Source organism: Monodon monoceros, unplaced genomic scaffold, assembly GCF_005190385.1.
Source record: "Monodon monoceros isolate NGI ecotype Baffin Bay Population unplaced genomic scaffold, NGI_Narwhal_1 Super_Scaffold_20, whole genome shotgun sequence".
Classification (NCBI taxonomy): Eukaryota; Metazoa; Chordata; class Mammalia; order Artiodactyla; family Monodontidae; genus Monodon; species Monodon monoceros.
The window spans coordinates 32,079,450-32,091,508 of record NW_021703777.1 but is presented as its reverse complement, the minus strand read 5'-3'; the positions used below and the strand labels follow the sequence as shown (position 1 = coordinate 32,091,508).

At 34.6% G+C, this 12,059-nt stretch overlaps 1 protein-coding gene across 2 annotated transcripts in view; it reads right to left on the bottom strand.

The window, feature by feature from the left end:
- Positions 1-1,683: 1,683 nt before the first annotated feature.
- Positions 1,684-12,059, bottom strand: part of TRIM2 (tripartite motif containing 2) — a 119,657-nt gene continuing 109,281 nt past the window's right edge. For both annotated transcript variants that reach the window (XM_029235676.1, XM_029235677.1), the window contains exons 11-12: positions 11,598-11,738; positions 1,684-6,099 (exon numbers count right to left, since the gene is read on the bottom strand). In XM_029235676.1, the coding sequence (XP_029091509.1) occupies positions 5,947-6,099; positions 11,598-11,738 (294 nt within the window). In that variant the 3' untranslated portion in view covers positions 1,684-5,946. The remainder of the gene's footprint in view (positions 6,100-11,597; positions 11,739-12,059) is intronic.

Genomic DNA, 12,059 nt, shown 5'->3' with positions numbered 1-12,059 from the left:
GTGAGGGCGTGGAAAAAGGTATTCCATGCAAATGCAGATCAAAAGCAAGCCAGAGTTGCATTACTAGTACCAGATAAAATAGACTTTAAAACAAAGACTGTTACAAGAGACAAAGAAGGATTACATAATGATCAAAAGATCAATCCAAGAAGAAGATATAACAGTTGTAAATATATATGCACCCAACATAGGACCACCTAAATACATAAAGCATACAGACATTAGGGAGAAACTGACAGTAAATAATAGTAGGGGACTTTTCATATCTCCTTTACATCAATGGGCAGATCATCCAGACAGAAAATAAATAAGGAAATACTGCCCTTAAATAAATAACACATTAGACCAGATGGACTTACTAGATAAACATAGAACATTCCACCCAAAAGCAACGGAATACATCTCCTTTTCAAATACACATGGAATATTCTCCAGGACCGATGACATTCTGGCCAAAAAGCAAGCCTCTGTAAATTGAAGAATATTGAAATCATATCAAGCATCTTTTCTGACCACAATGCTATGAGACTAGAAACTACAAGAAAAAAACTGCAAAAACACAAAAGGTGGAGGCTAAACAATATGCTACTAAATGACCAACGGATCACTGAAGAAATCAAAGAAGAAATTTAAAAATACCTAGAGACAAATGAAAATGAAAACACAGCAATCCAAAATCTATGGGATGCGACAAAAGCAGTTCTAAGAGGGAAGTTTATAGCATTACAAGACCAGAACCAGATGGCTTCACAGGAGACTTCCACCAGACATTTAGAGAAGAGTTAACATCTATTCTTCTTAAACTATTCCAAAAACTTGCAGAGGGAGGAACACTTCTGAACTCATTTTACAAGGCCAGCAGCACCCTGATACCAAAAGCAGACAAAGATATCACAAAAAAAGAAAATTACAGGCCAATATCACTGATGAACATAGATGCAAAAAACCTCAACAAAATATTCAATTCAAACTGAATTGAACAGTACATTAAGTGGATCATATACCATGATCAAGTGGGATTTATCCCAGGGATGCAAGGATGTTTCAATGACAAAATTCAGCGTCCACTTATGATAAAAACTCTCAACAAAGTGGGTATAGGGGGATATACCTCAACATATTAAAGACTCTATATAATAAGCCCACAGCTAACAGTATACTCAACATACTCCACGATGAAAAGCTGAAAGCATTTCTTCTAAGATCAGGAATAAGACAAGGATGCCCATGCTGATCACTTTTATTCAACATAGTATTGGAAGCCCTAGCCACAACAATCAGAGGAGAAAAAGGAATAAAAGGAACCCAAATTGGGAAGAAGTAATTAAAACTGTCACTGTTTGCAGATGACATGATACTATACATAGAAAATCCTCAAGATGCCACCAAAATCTATTAGAACTAATTAATATTAGAATTAATAAATTAATTCAGTAAATTTGCAGGGTACAAAATTAATATATAGAAATCTGTTGCATTTCTGTATATCAACAACAAATTATCAGAAAGAGAAATTAGGAGAACAATCCCATTAACTAAACTTTTTCTCCCTAGTATAAACAGTTTGGTTGAGGTATTGATATCTTCCACATATTCCAGAACATACCTTCATTTATTCCTTCACTAAGAAAGAGGACAATAAATAGCTTAAATGTTTAAATAAATAAACATTCACCCTGGAAATGGAGAAAACAAACTTTATTATGATGATTTGAGATTTTGTGCATGGTAAAGGTATACACATGAATCTTGTTTCTCCTATGTTTCAAGACAGAATTAATTTAAAGATTTATTGTAGACTAAAGCATCCAAAATACTGTGGTACATAGGTAGCTATGAACATACAAACACTTTGATGCACAGCGTTCATTCTTTTCTTCAAATAGGCAGTCAGCATTTTGATTCATAAAGGAACAAATGATGAGAATATATCAGTATCAATGTTAGAGAGCGCAAGACTTAAGTGTTCTATACACAAAACATATGAAACAGACCTATAAAGGTGGAATGTACAAAATTTAAAAAGAAAACAAAGCAAGTGAAAACCCCTCATACTCATACATAGGATTGAAAGGCTATAGAAATGAGAATAATATAAAGAATTCTAAGAATACACTCTGTTCATGACAGAACATTCCCATGTCATAAAGCAAAAACATTGAGTTTAAGGCTGTGTTGCTTTCAAAAGTTACTGGAAGTGCTGTACATTCACTGGAACAACATAGCCAATTTATTCATGTTTTAGAATATTAATAGCTTTCATACATTCTCCACAAACAGACCACACAAGCACTGCCACACAATTCATCTTCAGAAAGTTTAAGATTAACATCATGATTTGTGGCTTACTGTCATTTAAAACAAAAAAAAGTTATTTATTTATACCAAATTTTTGATGGGCACTTCGTTTCCTTTATGGCAATGCTAGATTCCTAGTTATCAAAAATATTAAAATAATTTTAAAGTTTAAAACCCTGCAACATTTACAGACTGCAACAGTATTACGACTTTTTATTTTAAGCAAAATTAGACAATGTTTGCAGCAAATAACTTCAATTTTATCTTACCTTGAAATGTCTTATTTTTAAATTATACTAAAAATATTCCTCCTTTTTCAGAAGCTGGTGAATAGGGAGGATAAGATAGAGTCCAAATGTACATAAAGATTTTTCCCATCTGAAGTAATCTGCAGATTACCTGATGCTTATTTGCTATTTTCTCCAATTAACTCAATAGGTATTACCAAAGCATTTATGTGAAACCTTCAGTGTTAAGGATCCATAGACACTTGCTAGCGTACTGCTTTCCCAGTTAACTGTTAGGACATACCTCGTATATTTAGTAGTAGAATCAAGTGTGTTCTAGTTGCATGGATCTCTTAGTATTTATTTGCTTCAAATCTAGTCAAAGAGTAAATTAAAAGAAGGAAACTTGGGGACTTTAGTTACTAGAGATTAAAGTTTGATCAAGATACTAAGAACCATTCTTTTTAAAATGGCTAACAGTCATAAAGGCTTTTTATTCATGTGTTTCTAGGTGGTGAAGTGACTCTCCACCCACCTCCCTGTGTCCAGCAGGGGAGGTCTGTGTCAGAGATACAGTTACTAATATCTATAAGCGGGGAGGGATGCATTGTCACCTACCTTTACATTCTAACTGGCAACATTTTGCCATAAGTGCCCAAGGGAAATCTGAATGGGTAATTTTTCAGTGCTACTTATCGTGAATATATGACAGGTTCTGTACACTTGACAAAGAGAAATCAAACAATAATGGTAGCCCAGAAAAAAAGTCACTTATTTTACTATCCTTCTCAGTTTACCAGAAACCATTTTTCAAAGAATGTGACAAAGTTTCATTTAAATCTTGTCTATTCGTATCTTATCAGCAGCACTTTTCCCCCTAAAATATGCTTACTAATACAGTAAATGCACATATGTATCCAAATTTGAAATGTTATCTATACTTTAACATATACGATTACACATATTTTGGGGATATATAGTGTTTCCTGGAGTGCCCATAGCATGTGTTTTAGTAACAGACAGTGGAACAGGCCTGAATCAAAGTATCTCTTCTTTCATTCCAGTTTCATTCCAATATTGACATGTAAAAAAATTAGCTTTGTATTCAATCTACTATCGAGATATCCAGTCTCATATGGTATGATGGCTGGTTAATTTCTAAATTCACAAGTATAATTTAAATGTGCAAAAAAACCTCTTTAAGTAAACTAGTCTTAAGATCAATGGCCTACGACAGAATCTACATAGGAAGCCATTTTTACTTGTGAAAATAAACTGAAATTCATTTAACCAATTTAAAAAGTTTCCTTTTAAACATTTCAGAAGTTATCAAGGGTCTAGCTTATCTTTTATGCAGAATGTTAATAAACGGTAAAATGAAATTCCCCCACTAGAGTGTAAGCTCCAAGGGGGCAGGGATTTTTGTCTGTTTTATCCATTACTTTATCCCCAGTGCCTAGAATAGCCTCTGGCACCCTGTAAGCGCTCATTAAATATGAATGTTTAAATTCAAAGACTTATTTCACTGACATTAGGAAACAGTGTCTTAGTTTAACATTCTAAAAATGTCATTGATTTATTTAACTTTATCATGGACAGTCTCAAATATTTTGAAAATTCTACCTAACTAACAAAATACTAAACCTAAATGTAAATCTTCCTGAAAAAAATTTTTTTCAGAGGTTGATTTGGGCATAATAAATTTGATAGATAATTGGAAGATTTATTTCCCTTCTAAATTTAAAAAAGTCCTATATAAGAGAATGGCTGAATTATAAATTAATAAGCAAGAAACATCACATTCATATAGTAATACATGTGGGAAATGTTTTCTTATAGTACAGTTCTAAGGTGCTTTCAGTGAAAAAGGTCCCAAAGTCCTTATTGAAAATGCCAAACATGACATCCTGTTTGGTAGAACTGAGTAGAAAATTAAACAGTGGAAATAGACCACATCTTATTTTACAGTATTAGATTGACTAAATTATTCTCAACATTTTTCAAAATGCATTTATACTTAAAGTTAAATGTAACTCAAGTTGAATTTTTTTTCTTTTGACCTGTTTTTTGTTTTGTTTTTGAAAGCACAGAAGGCCATTTTCTGACTAAAAGTCAGCCAATACAAGCATTCCTGGAAAATGGCAAAAATTACGTCTGCTTTAGGGCTTGCTCTACTGGGACGGCTTCAAACTGTGCAGTTAAGGAATGTGTTGAAGATGCTTCTGTCTTTCAGAGTGCTGCCTATTTCAATACACCAAAGATTCAGCTATATATATCTATATATGATACATTCTACCCTACCCTAATCATGTATATATAGTCCTTTAATGCCTCTACTAGTCATTAGACAATGATAAATAACCATAACATGCCCTTACCTGTAATGCTTTTGAGATAACACAACTTTGGTAACACTTGTTTCTAAAAGGAAACCATTGATCAATCACATGCCTTTGGTTGACACCATCAGTCCTCCAAAGGGCTGCTTATGGCTCTCTGTCCTAGGATACTGGTGTCCTACTACATGTGCTGACATCTTGCAGGAGGTAAAGCTTTCGCATTCGTGAAGTGGAAAAGGAGAGACACATGTGAGAACGTGGCACAGAAAATGTGACTGACTTTTTCTTGATTACATTCCAGTGCATTAATCTGGAGTTAACGGGGCTGGTATAATATGCTTTTCAAAGTATTAGGAATTTCAGGATTCCCTGAAAATGAACTTTGTTTTTTGATACAGGGTGAGCAGGAGAGATGAAAAGAACACATGAAGAAGATCTTTGCTCTAACTCAGAAAGGATGGGAAATTTGCATTGATTTTTTTAAGTGCTAAACTCAAGACGCTTGCTAATCCCAGCTGGGAGGATTTTGCAAGACAGTTTCCATTTTTCCCAAAGTAATTTATATGTAGCTACTAATAACCAAAAAAATGTCACAAGGGTAATACCTACTGTAAAAGTGAGGTTAGAAGATCCCCTGGGTCTTGTGACCGAGGTTAAATAAAGTATATAACTATAACAGATTTTGTTTTTGTTTTGTTTTTGGAAGCTCTGCACAAAAGCTACCACTCACAGGATTAACAAATACCTTTACATATTCTAGTTGCTTTTTAATGCTTATTTGATTTGCAAAATTAGTTTAGCTACATAAATCCCTGTCCTATAAGCCATAGTTCACAGGTGTAAAACTCTGCAGTTTTTATAGATTCAGTAGAAGAGATTTCTTTTTTTTTCAACCCTAAATGTGGATTATGGAAATCAGATATGCAGTTTTTAAGGAAATCGTTACATTCAGAAATAACCTTGGAAAGTTCACCGATGATTCCTTCTAGCATGAAAAGTCTAGTATAATCTGGTCCTGCGTTGAGAAATCCATTCCAGTTTATGTGTAAGATCTTTGTAAGGGGTTGTCCAGTTGCCCAGTGTTACTGTAAGTACCGATACACCTTGAAACAGTGGTTTCCAGAGTCTGCAACCACCACGTGGCCGTCTGAAGTTAGGGCCAGGCCTTGGGGGCCATAGAGTGGGTCAGCAGATGTGTTAATGTAGGACAAAAACGATCCACTTCCATCAAAAACCTGTAAATATAAAGTCAGTGTAATAGGAAAAGTTACAGTAATACGATGAAATAGGGGTTAGAAAACCCTTAATGCTAATGTTTTCAGTATAGAAGCATGTGTGCAACCCCCCAGGTTTGTTCAGGTCACTATCACAGAAAACCCCTCCCTCCACTTACCTTGCTCTCCCTCCCCTCACTCTCTATGCCCCACAGTCACTGACAAGGAATGTGCCATTGGCCATAGGAACTCACTTATACTCTTACAGTGGTCACATGTGAGGGGAATGGCCCTTGGATGCTGCCTGAAAAATCCTTATTTCTCACTCTAAGCTTATTCCCAATCATAAGAGAGAAAAATCAGCAACTAGACCACAGAAGAATGTCCTGAGTCACCACGTGCAACGAGAAAACAGAAATTACTTTTTTCCTTTTCAGAAAAGAGTAAGTTATACGAAGTCAATGGTTCAACAAGTACATTTAGACAGAAAGTGGTCTTTTTTGGTCTGTAAGCTTCTGCTATGAGGAAATAAGAGGAACACTCCTCCTTCCCAGGCCCAGGCTGGTTTCTTTCAACCATTCTGGTTGGCCCGTAGGGTGTTTCAAAAGGCAGGTGTGATGAGGGCCACAATATAAACAGCTTAGCATCTGTGGTCCTATACAGAACTGCTTTGTGAACTTCGTTTCCTGTCTGCTTCTGGCTTCCCATCAGATATAGACGCCTCTTCCAAATGTAGAGGTCCACTGGGATAATTAAGCAAGATAAATATACTAGAGAAATTAAAGCATACAGTGTTACATTTAAAGTGTCAACCGTTTTCCTGAGAAGTGGATACCTATATCAGATTCAACTGCTCAGCTGCTGTCCTCACAGTAACATCAGAATGCTCCTAGATTTACCCAGAGCACCCTGTGGTCCCAGGTGCACTGCACAGACCCACACAGGCGAGGATGAATTGCCCTGTCTGTAAATGCATGTTTAGATACATGCAGGTGACTACACAAGAGACATGGGAGAAAAGAAAAGTCTTTCTTCAGTGAGGACTGAAAAGCTTTGCTGTTAATTTAGAGGAAAATCAAAATTTTGTGTCACTGGCAGTCTGACAAAGACTATAGAGCCCATCTCAAAATAGTGTTTTAATAGTTTTCTTTTTCCAGAATGTAACCAGTTTTATTATTATTTATATCCAACCAAAATGCCAAATGCCATTCAAGATACCATTATTCCTAAACCATGGAAACATATTTGAATTAATTATTGTTACTCTCTTTTTTGGTTCACTTTTTATTTTGAAATAGTTATAGATTCATAAGAAAGTTGCAAAGATAGTACAGAGAGATTCTGCGTACCCTCCATCCAGTTTCTCCCAATGGTTACATCTTCTATACCTATAGTACAATATTAAACCCAGCAAACTGACATTGGAATGTGTGTGTATAGTTGTACATTTTATCACAAGTATAGATTAATGTAGCCACTGCAACCAACATACAGAACTATTCCATCATCACAAAGATCTGCCTCATGCTGCCTCTTTATAGTCACACCCACTCCCCTTCTCCCAACATCTCTAACTCTTGCCAGCCACTATCTCTTTTCCTTCTCTATAATTCTGTCATTTTGAGAATGTTACCTAAATGCAATCATACAGCAAGTGATCTTTTGAAAGTGGCTTTTTTTTCACTCAACATGATGCCCTTGACATGCATCTAAGTTGTTGAGGGTATCATCGCTCTGTTCCTTTTAACTGCTGAGTTTTATCCCACAGTGTGGATATACCAGTTTGTTTGGCCATTAACCTACTGAAAGACATCTTGGTTATTTTCAGTTTTTGGCTATAACAAATAAAGTTTCTATGAACAACAATGTAGAGGTTTTTCTGTGGACATAAGTTCTCATTTCTCTGGGATAAATACCCAGGAGTGCAATTACTGAGTTGTATGGTAAGCGTATGCTTAATTTTTTAAGAACCTGCCAAACTATTTTCAACGCTGACTGTCATTTTACATTCACACTAGCAATGTATGAGAAATCTAATTTTTCTGCATGCTCACCAGCATTTGGTATCATCAATATTTTTAATTTTAGCTATTCTAATAAGTGTGTAGTAGTATCTCATCATGGTCTTAATTTGCACTTCCCTAATGTCTTTTCATGTTTATAACCTCTTCAGTGAAACTTCTCTTCATGTCTTTTGCCCATTTTCTAATTGGACTGTTTGTTTCTTTTATGTCGAATTCTGAAAATCATTATATATTCCAGGTATAAGTCCTCTGTCAGATACTGTGGTTTATAAATATTTTCTCCCCGTTTGTTGCTTATCTTTTTATCCTCTTAACAGGGTCTTTCATTGAACAAAAGTTTTTAATTTTGATAAAGTCCAGTTTATTGATTTTGTTTTTTTATGGATCATACTCTCAGTATCATGTCTAAAAATTCTTTAGCAAGCCACATGTCCCAAAGATTTTCTCTTAGAACCTTCTAAAAGTTTTATAGTTTTACACTTTTCATTTAAATCTATAATCTTTTTTGAGTTAACTTTTACATAAGATGAGGTTCATTTTCTTTCCTTCATGGAGATCTTAATTGTTCTAGCACCTTTTGTTGAAAAGGTTACCATTCCTCCATTAAATTGCTTTTGTACCTTTGTCAAAAAGTCAGTTGGCTGCACACATGTGGGTCTATTTCTGGATTCTCTGTGCTGTTCCCTTGACCTATGTGCCTATCCCTCCATTAATACCACACAGTCTTGATTACTGCAGCTATAGAATAGCTATATAACAAGTCATGAACTCAGGTAGAGGGATTCCTCTCTCTTCTTTTTCAAAATTGTTTTAGCTATTCTAGTCCCTTTACTTTTCCACATACATTTTAAAATAATCTTGTCTATATCTACAAGAATTCATGCTGGGATTCTGTGTTAAACCTGTATGTCAGTTTGGGGAGAACAGACTTTTTTCTTGAGCCTTGCAATCCATGAATACAGTATGTCTCTCCACTTATTTAGATCTTCTTTTCTTTTTTACACTAGCATGTGAGCTTTCAGATACACATACTAGACATGCTTTGTTATTATATCTAGATATTTCCATTTTTTCAGCAATTTTAAGTGATATTGTATTTAAAATTTTGGTGTCCACGTGTTCGTTGCTACTATATAGAAATACAATTGAGTTTTATATGCTGATCTTGTATCCTGTGACCTTGCTGAACTCTCTTATTAGTTCTAAGAACTGTTTTGTAGATTCCTTGATATGTTTTTATGTAAACAGTCATGCTCTCTCCAAATAGGGATAGTTTCTTTCTTTCTTTCTAATTTGTAATCTTATTTCCCTTTCTTTCCTTACTGTATTGGTTGGAACTTCCAGCACTAATGTTGAATAAGAATGGTGAGAGCAAACATCCTTGCCTTGTTTCTGATCTTAGAGGAAAAGTTTTCATTCTTTCACCATTAAGTATGGTGTTAGCAGTAGGTTTTCACAGACATTCTTTATCAAATTGAGAAAGTTCCTGTATATTCCTAGTTTTCTGAGATTTAAAAATCATGAATAGGTATTGAATCTTATCAAATGCTTTTTTCTGCATGAATTGATATGATCATATTATTTTTATTCCTTGGCCTTTTAATGGGTGGATTACAACGATTTTTTAAAAATTCTCCCTTTATTACATTGATTTTTAAATACTGAATCAGCCTTGCGTTCTTGGAAAAAACCCCACTTGGCCGTGGAAAGATTTTCACGTATTGTTGAATTCTATTTCCTAACATTTTAAGGAATATTAAAATATTCCTCATCTATAATCATGAGGAATATGGTCTGTACTTTTCTTTTTTGTACTGTCTTAGTCTGATTTTGGTATCATGGTATCAGAAGCTGAGTTGGAAAGTGAACTGTAAAGTGTTCCCCTGTCTTCTATTTTCTAGAAGAAACTGAACTGGTGCTAACTCTTCTTTAAATATTTGGTAGAATTCTCCAGTGAAACTTTCTGAGTCTGGAGAGTTCATTTGGGGGAGTTTTTAAATTATGAACTAAATTTCCTTACTAGCTGTAGAGCTATTCAATTTATTTACTTTATATTGGGTGAGTTGAGGCGTTTGTACTTTTTGAGAAATCGGTCCATTTCATCTAAGTTGCCAAACTGATGCGTGTAGAGTTGTTCGCAGAATTCCTTACTATTCTTTTGATGTCTGCAGGGTCTGTAGTGATACTAGCATTTTCTGTCTTTTTTTTCTTTGTCGGTCTTGCTAGAGGTTTGTCAGCTTTACTAATCTTTTCAAAGAATAACTGTTTCATTGATCTCCTCTTGAATGTAAATGATTTCTGGTACTATCTTCACTACTTCCTCCCTTCAGCTTGCTTTCAGTTTTTGCTCTTCTCCTAGCTTCTTGAGGTGGGAACTTGGGTTCTTGATTAAAGACATACTCTCTTTTCTAATGTAAGCATTTAGTGTTATTAGTTTCCCTTGCAGGTAGAATGGTGGTTACCAGAGGGTAGGGATTGGGGAAAGATTGGTCAAAGTGTACAAACTTCCAGTTAGAAGATGAACACGTCCCGGCATCTAATGCGCAGAGTGCTGATTATAGCGATAACACTGTGTTATGTACTGGAAAGTTGCTAAGAGAGTACACGTGTTCTTACCACAAAAAAAGAAAGGGTAATTATGTGATGTGATTTTGAAATATATAAGTGTATCAAATCAACATGCTGTATACCTTAAACTTGTACAGTGTTCTAAGTCAATTACATCTCAATAGAGCTGGGGGAAAAGAATTCCCTCTCGGCAATGTTTTAGCTGCATTCCACAAACTCTGATATGCGATATTTGCATTTTCATTCACTCCAATACATTTTTAAATTTTCCTTGAGACGTCCTCTTTGACTCATGGGTTATTTAGCAAAATAATGTTTTTAGATGCATAGGACAAAATACATGGGATTATAAAGGAAAACAATTATATTAAAATAGAGTCATCAAAGTGCTACAGAACTGTGATATAGTAATATAGGTGCTTTTTAAATTAACACATTAAATAACAAGGAACAAAGATAGGTCTAATGATGACTGTAATTTTTAAGTAGTGATCAGTATAAATGATAATTCGAGATGTCTACAATTGTAATACGAAAATTTCTGTAATTTCTCTTGGTGACAAAGTTATAGGTATCACTACAACTACTGTGATTATTGCCTATATTCATAATTAAAGGAAATTATAATTTTCAGTTAGAAGTTAGTAAAAATAATGATGCAATATTTTTGTTCAGTGGAACCCTTAAATTCTAGCTACAAATGCTTTTGGGGTGTGTGGGATACACACTAAGAATCCCTGATTTAGAGGGTTTCACTCTGGTAATATGTTGACTTTTTTCTACTCCACCTTCTTTTGTTTGATTATTTACAGTCTAATTACCTAATCAATGAACAAATGGAAAACATTCCAGTCTGGGGTACAGACAATTCTCCACTTTCAACAAACACCAATCACTCTAAACAAATAAATCCGTATTTTAATCTACCTGGATCCTGCTGTTTCCCCAGTCTGCTACAATGATGTTTCCATTTGAATCCACTGCTACACCCGTTGGAGCATTAAACTGCCCATTTCCTTCTCCATTTGAGCCAAACTTCAACATGAATTCTCCTTCCTGATTAAACACCTGTATGAAATATTTTAAGATTATTTTATTTTAAATTAAAATAGTTAAGCAAACATTATGGCTTTAAAAAATATCTGAGCAGGTTATTTAAGACATTCTTAAAAAAGAGGGGGGAAGTCTATAAGCTAGACTTCCATTCACTTGTGGTTCCCCAATTTACTGTCTAAATCTGATTTAGCATTTGTTAACCACTTCTTTTTCTAGCTTATATCTGGTTATATTACTATGTGAAAAGACTTTTGTTATAAATTATAAAATATATACAAACATAAGCTAATACGAGTAAGTAGAGCTGTAATTTCCAACATTATTCTTTCTGCA